Below are 16,291 nucleotides of genomic sequence, written 5' to 3'. Positions count from 1 at the left end.
TAGGACAAGTAACACTTTGGGATTGCACACCAAATGTGTTACATGGAGATTATTTGTGTGCAGCTGCATTGGGTGGGAAAAAAAAGACTTGAGATCTAAATAGCAGAAGGAAAAAGCAGATACTTTGTTCATGGATATTTATGCCTGCCAACAAGTTGATCACAGTGGACGGCCTCACACTGGGGCACTCGGGGTGTCAGACTGTGTGTGGCAGCCAGGACCTGCCTGCAGGCAGCAGTGGGGTGGGCTGTGCCTGCTGCTCTTAGTGCTGCTTGAGGAACACCCAGATGCTGCAGGCACAGGCACAGGTGAGAGCACAGAGAAGGGCAGCACCTTGTGAGTGTGTCTGGCTGCAGAGGGAGGTGAATTGATGGAGCATGTTGAGATCATCGGGCCTGAGCCTGTAAATATTTGCTAGCATGGAGCAGGTAGCCCTGTGCCAGCACCATGTGTGCTTTGTTTAAAGGTCACCCAGCTGTGGGAGGTGTTGTGAGCCTGCAGAGCCAGACTGTGGCTGGATGTGCCCTGCTGAGCTGGCTGGAAGCCATCAGGCCACCTCCTGCAAACAGGCACACTGGGAGGGATGACTGTCACCTTGCTGACAGCCACAACAGGTGCCAAAACCCTGAACCCACCTCACACAGAAAACACACTTGGAAACACTGTGCCCCAAGCCAAAAGGGAGCCTGGAGAGCTGAAGCAGACAGCTTGAAATGTCATTCCTCCTTCAGCTCACTGACAGCAGAGGGAGAGACTTTGTTTGGCTAGTTTGCTTTTAAAAAACATAGCATGTAATTGATCTGGGGATTTTTTAAAGATTTTTTTTTATTTCTAACTGCAAAATCTCTAATGGGTAATGATAGACTATATGTGTAAAACCCCCAGAAATTATGAAGCTGAGAGGTGAATAATCACCCAGCTCTTTGAGGGGCAAAGTGGATGGCCACACTCCATTTTAGACATCTTAGTTAAATTAAGTAGAGGAGTCAAGTTCCACTAAGTCTTCCTGAATGAGCCTCTGTTCTGCATCCTATGTAGCATACAGGAGGAAAAGTCCCTTCCTACAAAGCAAATGTTTATTAAGGACACTTCAGAACTGGCAACAGCTCGTATAGAACAAACCATGATAGAAAACAATCTGTCAGATTATGTAGTTTTATCAAAATCCAAACACTTGGCAAAATTAGGCCCTTCTTACTGGAATTTCCTCTGGGGTAAAGCAAGCAAAAAAGCTTTCCCAGCATTGAACTACCTCACTACCAGATTTTTTTGGGAATAAGTGTGTTGAGACTTTCTTTATCAGGCTAAAACCATGCAATAAAAATGAATGTAGTACATAAAAATGAATTGTTTCAGATTTTAAACAATCAGATTGGAAATATCAAACAGTTTTACCACATGATAATGGGGTGTGAGGTGATTTGCCTGTCTTTCTGCTATGGAATATTTCATCACTTCTGTTTTCGGCTCAAAATGAATAGAAAAACAAATTTCAAGTACACATCAACTTTCATAAAACCATCTTACATACTTCATAAACAGCATGATTGTTGCTCCCCCTTGGAAGAAACAGCAGCTATTGTAAGTAGCTCTTTTTGGGAACAAATACTTAAAAGTTAGGAATGGCATTCAGGGTTTAACTTGTGCACAGTGTTTATGGAGCACAAACTGAAGCACAGTTTAGTCAGTAGCAGAGTTCCTCTTGGTTTGAGAGGTTTCAGATCTTGTGCAATAATGTTCATTTTTTAACACTGAGTTCCACAGTGGAAAGAGACAAAAAAACCTGTGATAACCTACCAGTGCATCTGCTTTATGCTTCAGCTTCTTAGCCTCTTGCATGTAATAATCTGCATTGTGCAGCCTAGAGAGACAAAATCAATTAATTCAAGTCTTTGCTTTCATACAGTTGGAAAAATGTTGTTTGAAAAAAATGCTGACTGCTTTAAAGAAGATTTTTGACATATATACCCACTTATCTCTTTAAATCTTAACCTGATATCAATCTCAAGCTGCTGTATGCAGAGATATCATGGGTGACCAGAATGTAAAATAAGTAGCTGTAGAAACTGGTTGCCCAAAGGACCTATTAATGTGTGCTGAACAGAGGAAAAGGAAAAATATTTTAAACTAATTAAGTATAAGAAGTTTCCATTAGAGGAGCTAAAATAAAAAAATGAAGAAGAATTACCGTGAACCAACATTCATGATCTGAAAACATTTATCAACAGAATCTTCATTAATCAGTGACAACAGTTCATTTGCCAAGATTAAAACTGTGTGTGCCTTTGTGCAGCACTATCCACACAGGTGCCCAATGCCAGCACTGTAATCAAAGATATTCTCTTTCACTGGGACCTCTGCTTGCACAAAAATCCCAATCACAGAGCACAAAGTCAATAAAACTTACACATCATCAAATGTTATTTTGGGTCTTCTGGGCTCAGAATTCCCATTGGAAAGCGTTGGCATTGCAGACCAGATGTCTGGTTCTAGATGGCTGGTGTCAAGAAGAGTGTTGGCTGTGGGTGTACTGTGAGATTCTTCCTCCTAGGAAACACAGCACTGTTATTCATAGTTCAAACAAACACCTTCCAACAATGTAAGTGCTCACATCCACCCTCCCTGCCAAAAACCCTTCCCAACAAACCAAAGGCTAAGGCACCAAGCAGCCCACGTAGCTTCATGTCACCTCACCAAACCAGCGTTCCCTTTTTGGTAACATGAGCCTAAGAGATTAATTAGGGAGTACAACTCCACTTCTGGGCTCTCACCTGAACTCAGTAATTTACACTTGGAGGTGTAAGGTTTAGGTGGGTACCATGGTGTTACTGACTAGAGACACTGGTTAAAGCAAGGCTGGGGAGATCTAATGGGCCAGGCTAGATCTAAACTCAACTTCTTCAAGGTGTATCACACTAATGGAACCTTTTTTTCTATATTACTAGGAGCTAACTGTTAATGTGGCTGAAGAGTCTGCTTGGATTTCAGCAGGGAACAATTTCCTCTCTTGCTACAGAAGGAAGAATGGAAAGCAGAAGTCAGTTGTGACTTTGCAATGATTAAAACCAGAGGCATAACAGAAGATTTTAAATCAGGCAATTGCAACTTGCAAGCTTGGTCCCCAACCAGATAAACTAAATTACAGATGAACCAATGAACTAGGGAAAGAAGTCTAACATATTTTAGGGGAAAAATATTTCTTGCATCAAGATAATAGATTAACAAAGGATAAATCTGACTAGAGATGCTGGGATGAGATGAAGAGGCCCTGCTGTTTACACAGCACTGTTTATTTGCTGACATATGCAGTTCATTTTGGCACTGATTTCAGTTGAAGGCGTGTGTATTACTGGCGCAGCTTGAAGTGACACAATGATATCAGAAAGCAACAGGGATGAATGAATAAGGTGAAGTGATTTGTCACCTACAATTCAATGCAACTTGTGAGTTTTACTATTACAGTGCAGGGTAACAACCTCTCTCAAAGTGGTGAACTGTGAAAAATGGGGCTATGCATGGCCTTTTCTGTGGCAGAATTTTCTTCTTGTTTTTTAATTTTGACAGTGATACTAAGATACAGTTTGATAATATAAAGAAAGGATGGGTTTGAAACTCTAGAGGAAGGACTATTTTCTAAAAGGGGCCAAAACCCTGGAATTTCTCTGTTTAACCTAAAAAGAGGATGACAAACCAATGTGAAATTTTATGTTGTTTTAGTGAATTTGATATGCAGGTTTGGCTCTTTTTCATGTATTTTCAGAAAAAAACCTACCTGAATCTGGTGAAAAGCAAGCAATAAAGAACCGTCTCTGTGAGAACCACTAATGGGGAGATGGCCCTAAGAGTGTGATATTCTCAGGGGAAAAAACCCCAATTTATAAATTGTCTGAAAGGTTACAAATCATTAATGAAGACTGAGCATAAATAAACCTTACTGTTGTGAGCCTGAAAACCTGAGAAAGGTTATTAACATGCTGAGTGTACTATGGACAGGATTTTTTTGTTATATTGTTATTGTCTGTTCAGTTTAGGCCATAATATTCAGTATGACTACAGTGCTTAATTCTGGCTGAGAATTTGGGGCAGTAATTCAGGTGATATTCTGGAAGTTTTATTTTCAAAATGTGAGTGCTGCAGCTACAGAGTTAAGGGACTAATTTCAGCTAGCTGATGGCTGCAAAGGCTCTTCTCTGAGGCTCAGGGTCCAGGTGCTTCAGGGAATGATAGACAACACCAAGCAGATGCCTAATGCTGACCTAAAAATGGAGCTTGCAAGAGCTGTTTATGCCTGGCTCTGCACAGATCCACTCCCCCTGAGTGGGGCTACATAAGCATTTAGAAATACATACTGTGTGGGAAAAAAATCCAATAGAATAAATCTGAACTGATTCCATTTCATCTTGTTTACCGCCACCAACGGAGGCTGGTTACTTACACAGATTCCTTTGGGGTTAGAAGAAGATTTATTTTCATTCTTTCTGTGTTTAGAAGCAGAGGAGGAAGAGCTGCTGGTCTGTGAGGCGTTAGTGACAGTGGGCTCCTGGCTGAAGGAGCTGTTGTCACTGCTGTGCCGCCGGTGCACAGGGTCGTCCAAGAGCGGGGACAAGGGAGGAGGGAACAGCTTCTCTTCTCTTTTCTTTGTCACCTTCTTCACCGAGCTACTGCTGCTCCTGGGACACACAGAAAAACCAGTTGCACTTCAAGAATATTGGTTAATTCTCCACAGCACAATGCTGCACTTTTCATTTACAGAGAAGCCAGCTCTGCCCTCCATTCTGTCCTGCAGTCCCGTGCCCTCCGTGGCGAGGCACAAGGGGACAGCAGTGAAAACAGAAGAGCTGCTTCTGCCTTTTCAATGACTGCAGAAACCTTCTGCTTTGGAGGACAACTTGCAGTGCATTAGTACAAATTGCACCCAATTTAAATGCTAATTTGAGTCAGTCTTCATTTGAGAGGTCATAGAGGTTCTGACTCAGCAAAGTGCTGGAAAGTTTTATGCACAGGGTTAGTTCCTTTGACATCAAGTATGACTATTTATGTGTTTAACATTAAGCATCTTTTTAAGAGGTGGATTAGGGCTCACAAAAGCAACCTTTGCAAAAAACCCCAAACAGCGCATGGCAGCATATGAACCAAAAATAGAATTCATAACAACTACAAAATGATAACCATAACAATAACAAGATAATAATTATTTAACCTTTAGAATAAAGCCAACATTCAACACTATATTAAAATGATACATTGTAGCTGGCAAAGCCCTTGAGCAAATATTGGTTGATGAATTGAACGTGATTCAGAAAATGAATGTGGTTTTGACATGAAAGCTCAAGTAACATGATAATCTATTGTCTGTTTTATGTACAGAGACTGTTAGCTGGCTAGCAATGGCAGCTGTGATGCACAGTAAAACCAGAAAAATAAAAACCAACCTGGTAGACCTTTCTCCACTCAAATTCATCAAAAAAGAAAAAACCAAACCCAAGACTTCACTGACTGCTTATCACGTTAATCTACTCATAGATTTTTATTTTAGGCATTGTCCCGGCTCAGTCAATGAAGATAACCTGAATTTTAATCTTTTGTTAGACATCTAATATTGCACTACATGATCATTTACTTTTCATGATTATTGACTAAAATTTCAATAACAAATTAAGTCAACAAGAATTTATGTTTTGTTCCCACTTTCAGTCAGTGTCAGGAATTATTGATCTCCTTTGCCTCAAAGTAACCAGGGAAAGAGGAGAAGGCGACCCAGGTTTCCTTACTTCTCATTTAGGAGCTCTCTCTCATTTCAGTCTGGCCTCTTCTGCAGTTTCACTGACAGTATCAATATCTACACCTCGGTCACTGCCCTACTTGGGACCTTTGGTAATACAGAACTATTTTAGCCTTATCTGTGAAACCACAGAGTGAAATCAAACAAAGTCATGTTTTATAGCTCCTCTACCCAAAACTACTTTAATTCAACTGAAGCAGAGTTAAAATATCTTATTTGAAACCCTCTGATATTAAAGATCTTCAGACTGAAGAAATAAAACAAGCTCAAATTCATATTGCCTTATGGATGGATGCTGTCCTTCTTGGAAAACACATGGGTCTGAAGAAGATCAAAGGCAAACAACCATGTTGGACTAGACCAGCAGTTCTTAGAGGAGACTGATTTCATGCACATGTGGTCCTGCAATATGTCCTCCAGAAAGTTCTCACTCAAAGCTCCATCTGTTTGCTTTCTGACCCCCAAAAGGCATTTTGGAGCTCAGACAAGTTACCATAGTTATAGCTCACAACACTCTGAACTTTTTCCAGAGGAAAATTTTCCAAAGGAGGGGGAGCACTGCCCTGACAAAGCACACACGTGTTCTTGGATTGTACAGCAGCAAAGAAGACACAGTTAACCCACAGAAGCATGCAGGGACAGAACCCAAGCCCTCTGCCTCCCAAGTACATGCCCTACACAGGGAACCCTGAACATGCACTCACAGGGGGAACAAAGTGATTTTCTGTGCCACTGTGCATGTAGGAGTCTGCAGCTCTTCACTATCTAAAACTACATCAGTTCACTTCATCTTTGGGCTCAGATATAAGATGGGGCAAACCAAGGAACAGGTACAACTACTCAACTCTGGCACATAAATCACTCTGAGGCTTGGAAGAATTAACCACAAAATAAAAGGCTCTAGAGGATATTTTTTCTACCTAATTTCTGTTTAACTCCGCCCCCCCATAAATACAGTTTTAATTGTCTGTTGGGTTTTTTTCTTTTTTTTTTCTTTCCCTTGCCCACTTAATTCTATAAGTTTTTGCGGGAATTAAGCTGATAATTTATTTAGCAATGTTACCTCCCTCAAATTTACACTAAAGCATTTATGCTAACAATAACCTCCATGAAATAGGTTGTTACCAGCAGTTAACCAGATTGTCACTTTGCTCTGGGCTGTTAATGGCCTAAGAAACTGGTCTTTGATTGCAGGAATCGCTAATTTTGAATGAATTTATTGCAATAATTACCAAGACTCAATGGTTTAATTTGCTGACATGATTGTTAGTTAAAATTATTTAAAATCTAGGGAGAAACACAAAGTGCACTGAAAAACTACAAGCAGAACTGATGGTCTTTTGGCTGCAGGGTTTTAATCTTTTGTGTCTAAAACAGGCCAATTATCAAAGAAGGAGATGGTTCCCCATCTCCTTTTTTTTTTTTTTTCCAGCCTGTTTTTTTTTAGGGCAGAAAGCGAGCAAGCAAGCAGGCAACAAGAGGTCATTGCATGAAGAAGGGAGAATTTCCAGCTACTCTCATGTTTCAAGCTGCTTTTCTTTGCCCCTTTCTTTATCCACTCCTTGTGGTATGCAGTGGTATCTCTGGCCTGGGAGTGAGACAAAGCCACTGTCTTTGCCAGGAACTTGGTTTTTCTTTTGCCTCTCCTCCCCTGGCCCACAATGAAATACTGCAGTTGATGGTGTATCTGACTTTCTGCAGGGGTTTACAGGGAAAGGTCACTCCCACATTGGCCTGGGCCATATGGCAGCACCTGAATGGAGCTGAAGTCATTGTCATAGATGTGAAGGCTGCCTGTGCCATGAAGGAACCCCCCTTGAATGCTGCTGTGACTACCCAAGGGATCAACTAATATGTATTGCCAAGGAGAGGTGCATCTTCAACTAAAGGTTGAAAACAAAAGAGAATGGGAAATTTTGAAAAACAAAAATGCAGAAATGGTTGCCTCAGACAGATTTCTAGCATGCCTGCTAAATGGTGGGCATGTCTCACTGGTATGAGTCCATTTTGACTCACAGTTTGCATCAGCAAATAATTCCCTGTGCTGCTACAAAAAGCCAAACACTGGTGAGTATTTGGTAAGTCCAGTCTCTGCCTGGACTGGGTCTACCAATCAAATATTCATCTATCAATGGGATTCAGCAGCACAAACAATTAATGCTTAAATTAAATTTTTTCTGTCAAGGAACTAAATACAAATAAGTAATCCTCTGCTGCAAAGCAGGCAGCTGATCTGACAAAAATTCAGCTTCACAGAAGTGCTTCAATGTATTCCTATAAACACACTGAAACACCTATTCCTTCATTTGCTATAAGTATCAGAAATAAGGAAAATACAGTGGCAATAGTTTGAACAGTATATTTTAAGTGTCACGTCAGATTTAGGAAAAGGCATCAGCCCCTGAATATGTGAGGGAAGAAACAGAGAGGTAATTACAGCTTATGCAATGACTACACAATACAAAACTGCTCTCTAGTTGTGCAGATGCCTTTTAAGTTCACAAGTGGCCATTTGAAATTTCTAAACTCAAATTGTACATGTAGTCACAGAAACTTGTGGAAATTAGGCATATAATGGCCCTTATTAGACACGTGACCCTTTAAAGATTAATTGTGCATCTTTGCCTGCTTTGTTGAGCCCATATATTTAGGGGAAGATTATAGAGAAATGTATCCAAGTGCCTAAACCACAGCAAGGCAGGCACTGGGAACTGTGAAAGAACAGGTGTGACCTGTCTTTGGCTGATTGCTCCAGACTCCTGAATGCCTCCCAGTTTTGGCCCAGATTGTGGTCTTTCTGTCAAAACACTCTTGTACCTTTAAAAAAGCCTAATAAAAATCTCATGTCTGCCTTGGGGAACTTGGCTTATTGGCACAGGGATCAAGTTCTAATAGGAGAGACCTAAGTTTCCTACTAAGTGACAACATCCACCATGGGACTTAACACCTCCTTAAGGGATTGAAGATCATCATCACACCTGTAGCTGACTCACCCTCGTTTCTTAAAGTGCTTATATAGAGAGTTCTAAAAGGAAACTTAGAACTTCTGGGAATAAAAGACCAAATGGCAAACCCTGTCTTTCAACCTTTTACCCCTGAAGTGTTATTTTCCCCCATGGCCTTGAACACTGGACTTTCTTCTGCCTCCTCTTAAAAATTTACTCAATCTTCTGGAGAACAGAATCACTCCTGACTGCTTAAAAATGAACGTTTAAATTTCTAGGAAATTGTCTTCACACAGTTCATCCAGCTCTCTGATCTTTTGGGAAATACATTGATCTATATTCACTTGCATGTCTATGGGAGTTGAAAACCTGAAGTGAAAACCTGAATCAAAAAAAGTATTGCATTTTCTTCAAGCAAACTCAGAAAACACCAGTAACAACAAAGGCAGTGTGATCCAGGTCTTACTGAGGTGGAAAAATAGTCAGAAAATTTTGTTTCAAAACTTCAGGTAGATGAGAGAAAAAGCTAGTATATGGAAATAACTATTGATGGACACAATTATGTTTTAACAGAGAATACCCAAGGGTTGAAAGCTCTGAGGAATCAAATTAACGACCTGGAAAACAAGCTCAAATTAAGAAACATCAGGTTGGGGGTGGATCCTCAGGGCCTGATGGTGACAAGAATAGAAAGATTTTTTTTAATGGATTGTGGAGGTGTTGGGGATGCATAATCCTTGATTCCCTCTGCAATATATCTCTGCTCATTGTATATCCAGCAATGACAATCAGGTAACACCCATCATGATGTTTATCAAATGTGCAGCATGTTACAGATCCCACTGTAACTTCTATCTTCCTTTTCCAGACTCCAACTCTGATTTTCTCAGTGGCTGAATGAGTGGCTAATTCACAGACTGATGTTACTCCTTATTGACACCAGAATAAATAAAATGATGCTCAACTTTTCTTTAGGGATTTTAAAATTAGTGTGCTGTTTCATAACTTGTTTTTGAACTTCATCAAAATTTACCTATATTATCCTCAAATTGTTTTTAGAAACACACTATGATTTTGATTCTTTGCTTATCCTAGTGCAAAGCAGAAAGAAGCACCTCATCTCAAAATCATAAAAGCACGAAATAACAAAAGGGAATTGGACTCTTTGGCTATTTATAGAATGTTAACCTTGTGACTCTATAATCAGAATCATTATTTATGTGGCACCTGTTTGTTCAAGCATTATAGCCACCTCTGAAAGACACTCTGAAAGGCACAAACTATTGGATGGTGTGTCTGCTGAGATACAAAGCACGTCTGAGACACCTGGGATGGTGGCTCCTGATATTGCTGTATACACAGGTAAAACAAGAGGCAATTTCACTATTTTGTTCAGTAAAACTGGGAACTGTCTCTCATGAAAATTATTTAAAAAATTAATTCCAGGCAATCAAATAAATCCCAATTTTAGCAGGATTCTCTGTCCACAGAGGTTCAAGGTAATAGAGGCAAGAAAGAACATTGAAAGGAGGTTGAAGAGTACACCAGGATTATGGCAGCATTCTGAAGTCCTGCAGGCCATCAGAAGGAGGCATGAATCTCATCCAAAGTCATGTGGATCCTCTTACTCATGGATGGGAATACCAAGGCTGTGCCACTTTACAGCCACCAAGGCTGTAAAGCCCATCTGACTCTACAGCCAAGATATTTACAGAACAGTACTGTGAAATCCCTCAGGAATGTGATGTCAAAAATCCACTTACTCTTTAGTGCTGGTTATTCTGTGGTTTGGAATTGGAGAGATACAAGGTGGGAGCAGACAGGAAGCTGGAGGCTCCTCCAGGCGCTGCTTCTTGCTTTCCACAAAGGTGTCCAGGCTTTCTGTCTGCTGTAACAAAACATGGCAGAGCATCAAAGAGCCAGCACTTATGCACAGCTTCACTGGCCATCCAGAGGACCTATGGAATCTCAGTGTATTTCCTTTACAGCAGCAGCAGTTAAACTACTGGTCTAGGAGAAGTGAAAGTCACCTGAAACCAGGGCTAAACGTGCTCCAAACACAGGACATGGAGTTCTATAACAAGTGACATAGCAGATAATTAGGAAGCAAAATGTCTCATGTGCTAAAGTTATCTTCTGGAGTGCACTGGAATTTAATTAATAATTTAGATGCAATGATTTGATAGCACCAAACCTTATTCAAGTAAATAGCTTTTGCTCATTGCTCTAATAGAAGTTGATGGGAAAACTTCTCTGAGTAAGTATTCCTCACAGGACTAGGAGTAGAGGACTGAGCTGGGGTAGTCATTAACAGCAATAGCTCATTTGAAATTTGCTTTGGAAGACTCCAATGCATGACTTTTGTGCCTGAACTAGGATGATACAAACAAAGGTGATTATTGCTCTGTCACTAGAACCTTCATATCAGTCTTCGAGCCAACTAATAGATGGCTAAAATAAATTTTTTAATAGTATGATTTAGAAATTAGTCTCTCCCTACCCTGCTTTAACTCTTGGTATACCCTTAAGTCATCCCAATTGGCTTGTTTCTTGGGTAGCAGTGAACATCACATTACAACATTACAGGGGCTGATTCGGAGTCCAGCTTATGTTAGCACAGCCCAGAGCAAGATTCTCCATTTTGTTACTTTTCTGATTCAAAGTTTCAGTCAAGGAAATGATGAGGTTCCACCTTTCATATAACCCCCCCTTATTTATTTTTTCTTCCCTGGGAGCCCTCACTTTAGTTGCCAATACTACCCTTGTGTTTTAGTCACGATTCCTTCTCCATGATACAGACACTCCACTAAGCTACCCAGCAAGAATTATTTTTGGTATAATTAATATGCACCCTGGTGCACTTAGACATACATAAGTACGGACATTTATACATCCCTCTCCTCTTTTTTTCTCCTTCCTTCTTGCATCTCTGTAGTGTGCAGCTAGAATGTAAATTGAATAAAAACCTGCTGAGTTTACTCATGTGATTACTTTCACTTAATTCAGCAGGGAAGGAGCCAGTGCAGTGACTCATTTAGGCAGGGGTGTAGACCCTGTGTCTGCCTGGCATCGTCTGTCTTTGTCTTGCATTAATTCTCTTATACTACTGGACTCCTCAAACTCAGGATTTCAAGAAGTCCTCCAAAACAGACAGCTGAAGTCATATTCACAATGATTTATAAAATTTGGGGTATAAAAAAAATACACTCTGCCTGACTTTTCACAGGCAGACCAGAGTACAAGCATTTCAGCTGGAAAAACTGACTACAAAAATTCATTTAGGATATAAAACCTCAGTTTCTTTTCTGAAAACACATTTAGTTTGAAGTGCAATGTCATATCCCACAAGGTAGGATACCCTTGGGCATAAATAACATAAAACACATGATAAAACATAATGCCTTCAGTCAAAATATATTTGTTTTTTTGGGTAGCTGTGCAGAGAAAGCAGCTAGTTAAGTAAATTATATTTCTATGGATCGTATTTGTTCATATCACAAAACAATACAAAAACTAAATTCACCAGGAGCATAAGCAAGCACCATTCCACCGACTTTGATGAAGCCTGTTTAAACCAGTGGTGAAAACAGCTTAATTCTGCAGACAATAAACCCCTCCCTTCCAAAGAGAAGTCACATTTTCTGAGTATGGGTGAAACTGCACTAATACCAACTCATCACTTTCTGCAGTTTACAGAACACTGGAAACTAATAGGTGAGTGAGCAAATACAGTGAAAAACTTGTTAGAAAAATCTCAAAAAATACATTGTTTATTGATTTTTTCAGCTGGGGTTTGCTTTTTGCTAGTTTCTGATGTTAATTTGTAGTGCACTTGTAAATGTCAGTCCTTTGTAAAGCCAATAAAGCCTCAGTGCTGTGATGCCTCCCCACAGCCTGACTGCAGGTGAGGAATCACTGCCTCTGGTCCTGACCTCGAGGGTGCTCAGAAACAAAAGTGTTTTCCTTTAAACAATGAAAATGACTTACTTTGTGTTTCCTTTTGGATTTTGTGGAGGGTTTTTCAGCTGCTGGGGTGGGGGACTCTCGAGATGGTCTCCTGTGTTTCACATTTGCCTCTCTTGGTTCACTTTTCACAGACGTGGTCTCAAAAGTTTCCTGTCCAGGTATCCTAGAGAGTAAACTAAGGTCTATTTTCACCCACAGAGATTTGAGTTCTTCATATTCTCTCAGTGGGGACAGAAGTTCATTTTGTACTATTGGGATAGGAGAAAAGAGCTGCTCCTCCAGGTCATTGCTGGTCTGGTCAATGGATGTGTTGCTGCCATTGCTGGTTAAGCTACTTACACTGAGGATGTTACTGCCAGAGTCCTTCACTTTGACACCACTGCCAGACCCAGTGCAGGCTGGCAGCACCTTGGCCTGCAAGCTCTCCTCCTGGTCTGTGTTTGAATCAGAAGTAGATGAATCAGTTTCAATGAACTCCCGGGACTTTGGGACAATTTTGCTGGGGCCTCTGTACTTTTTCTTCTCTGAAGTGAGACCTGTGCTAGTTCGTGGTTCTTTCCTTGGAGCTGTCTTCCCAACTGCTGCTTTAGTTCGAACCTTTGGCTGCTCGGGGGGTTCCTGTGTGTCTTTTTCTTTGGGAGTGTTGCTGGTATTATTTGGTTTGGGCCAGTTATACTCTTCTACACTGGAAGTCCTTTCTACCTTTTTGGGTTGCTTTTTCCCAGTAGTCCTTTGTGAAGTTGGCTCATTATGAGCTGGTGACTTCTGCTTGGAGCTTTTTGCCTCTGGGGTTTTCTGGGCAACCCGTGGTTTGGCTTTCTCTCGGATGGGACTGAGGATCGCCCGGTCTTTGGGATCGGTCGGGGGCAGGCTGCTGTTGAGCTTCCCTTTGTTTGGCCCTTCAGCCTGCTGGTTGCTCTGGGCCTGGGAGCTGCTCTCGCTGTGAGGCTCATTTTGATTGTTGATGATGGTCTTGTTGTGGGGGTTCACCTTATTTAGCCATTTATCCAGCTGCCATTTGTTTGTTGAGGGGGGTTCGGGCTGCAGATTGAAGGATGACAAGGAACAAATCTCAGACAGAAGCAGTACTTTTCCCTTTAAAAGAGAACTTTTTTAATGTACCCTTTTATTTCAGTCAACTAGTGGTGACTGCTAGTTTTATGGGACTATTTATGGAGTATTTATGGTTAATTAGGCTTCCTTATCTGGTTTACAACGTAGCCCTGGAGAAATTTAATACAACTAAAAAGTTTAGCTAGTCCCTGAAGAGATAGTTTTGTCATGTTGCCTTTCCTTAGTCCCAGCTGAATACTGTGTCAATAAAATCTTCTCTAGCTACTGGCAAAAATCTAAATATTTCTTTAAAGCAGCTGAAATGTAGGCCAGAAAGATTCTTCCAAAAGCTAGAATGAGTATATGGGTCATACATGTGAAAACGCAAAGGGAAAAGAAGTCAACAGCATCAAACAGCACAGAACTCCAACAACCCCCTAGCAGGGAGAGGGCTTTGCTCCCCTCCACCCCTCTCCCCCAGGCAGAGCTGAGGGTGGCCTCACCTCTGGCGTGGCACTGCGGGACTCCTCGTTGCACTCGCTGTCACTGGAGCTGCTCTCGCTGTCGGAGTCGGACTCGGAGCTGCTCTCGGACTCACTGGAGCTGCCGGAGCCGCCGCTGGAGTGGGCCAAGCCAGCAGTGTGTGCCACTGGCACTGGCAGGCTGCTGGGGGACAAGATTCTCTCTTAGTGTGCTCCTGGCCTTCTGCAAGGGCTGCCCGGTGAGCCCCACTGACACTGAATGAACCCAGTGTCACCTCCCTCTCCTGGAGAGCTCCAGGCGCTGGGCCACCTCCAGGGCCTGGGCCACCTCCAGGGCCTGGGCCACCACAGAGCCACCAGAGGAGCTGGTTGGCTTTGTGACTCATGGGACACATTGATTATGTTAATAACATTACCATCATCATCACCCTCCAGCAAGAAACACTTCAGTGTCACAAGCCTGAGCTTATTAGGCCGATGATTGCAAAAACTAACAATCACACTTAAATAATTCATTAATGGAATAATGGTTTCTTCATTTTTTGCCAGTTCATTTATAATTTATGATCAAAGGAAGGACATCAGGCAACTAATATTGGACAGGACATTTTAAAAATTAATTTTAATGAATACTTTTACACTGCAGTGTACAAAAACTACGTACTTTTGACAAGTCTCCAGGGAGTGCCTGAGAATTTTTTATTTATAGCTTTTTTCCCTCTCATATTTATGATAATGCAGTGAGAAAATAGCATTCATGCTGAAAATAAGCTTCTCTGTGAAATCTATTTTTCTATGTGTTCAACTGTCCTCCAAGATGTATTTATTAGCAGTGCACTGTGTGTCATTGTTTCTCCTCATCATTTGTTTCTAATCTGAGAGGTCAGACGACCCCAGCTTTTAGCACTACAGAATTCTGCCAATCTGAGTCTTTATAAACTCATCTTTAATTTCAACTTTTTTGTCAGGGAGATAACCATAAGGTTATATGTCTCTTCAGCTGATCTATACAGGGACTTTTTGATGATTGATTTTAAATTTGTGAAGCTGACAAAGCAAAGTGTTTGAAAATCGACACCATTTGCTAGTACGCCTTTATGGATATTCAATACTTCACCTTAATATATCATACACTGTGTGTGTCCCATATTGAGTGATCCAGAGGTGCCTACAAGGTATAATACAGGTTTGCCTCTGTTTCTATTTGCTTTTCTATTTTCCTCCAAGAAGAAATCAGCTAAGCCAGGAATATGCTTTCCTTCACTTTTCAAACCATGATGCTCTATGCATCAAGATGCCCTCTTAAAAAACCACAGTCACCAAGAAACTGAAAAAGCCAAGGGAAGAAGCAAAAAATGAAAAGCCAGAACAAACTGATGGGTGACCCTGCTCTGCTAGAATCTTTACAAGCATTGCCACTGGCTTCCGTGACAATAATAGATGGACTTTAATTTTCTTCCTACACTGAGCTACTTTCTCTCCCTCCTTGTTGGTAAAACCTATCGCTTGCACCGCGGTTGGTAACAAAACTGTCTCTTTGAGCCTGGCAATGGCCCTGCAGTGCCCATTGACAAAACAGCTTGGTGCTTTAGGGTGCATTAATGAAACAAAATTACTCACTTGGGTAATTGCTACAGATCACTAACTTTGTTGCTCATTAAGTCCATACACTTTTTGTTTTTTTAATTCTTTTAGCGGCTCCTTACTCAACTGACTCAAGTAGAGCTAGTTAGAAAATTTCAGCTGGACATAGAAGGCAATTCAAAGAGTGGATGATGAAAACATACAGGCATATAACATAACATTTCTGAGTATTATGTTAAACTAACCACTGAATTAAAATGGATCTTACATTTTGTATTTAATAACATTATCTTTGAAAACCGTTTTTATTTCTTCCTTTATCACTCCTTTTCAGTGAAGCTCAAGAAAGTATAAGAAAACACATATTTCATTCAATTTTTTAGAGTAAACAAGGAAACAGAAAAGTGAAGGAAAAGAAGATGTGTTTGTAGGGGTGTTTGTCTTTCTCATCAATATCTAGTAATTTTGGTCTTATATTT

The 16,291-nt window shown here is 40.8% G+C and overlaps 1 protein-coding gene across 5 annotated transcripts in view; it reads right to left on the bottom strand.

Moving 5' to 3' along the window:
• The window catches only part of AFF2 (ALF transcription elongation factor 2), a 326,975-nt gene that overhangs the window by 20,792 nt on the left and 289,892 nt on the right, over positions 1-16,291 (bottom strand). For 3 of the 5 annotated variants that reach the window (XM_054641636.2, XM_077186247.1, XM_077186246.1), the window contains exons 10-15: positions 14,250-14,412; positions 12,715-13,734; positions 10,491-10,615; positions 4,436-4,670; positions 2,408-2,547; positions 1,798-1,861 (exon numbers count right to left, since the gene is read on the bottom strand). In XM_054641636.2, coding sequence (XP_054497611.1) covers positions 1,798-1,861; positions 2,408-2,547; positions 4,436-4,670; positions 10,491-10,615; positions 12,715-13,734; positions 14,250-14,412 — 1,747 coding nt within the window. The remainder of the gene's footprint in view (positions 1-1,797; positions 1,862-2,407; positions 2,548-4,435; positions 4,671-10,490; positions 10,616-12,714; positions 13,735-14,249; positions 14,413-16,291) is intronic. The other 2 variants (XM_077186245.1, XM_077186243.1) reach the window with 2 other exon arrangements.

Source organism: Agelaius phoeniceus, chromosome 14 (assembly GCF_051311805.1).
Source record: "Agelaius phoeniceus isolate bAgePho1 chromosome 14, bAgePho1.hap1, whole genome shotgun sequence".
NCBI lineage: Eukaryota > Metazoa > Chordata > Aves > Passeriformes > Icteridae > Agelaius > Agelaius phoeniceus.
The sequence above is the reverse complement of the archived record's forward strand: the minus strand, read 5'-3'. Positions and strand labels throughout refer to the sequence as shown.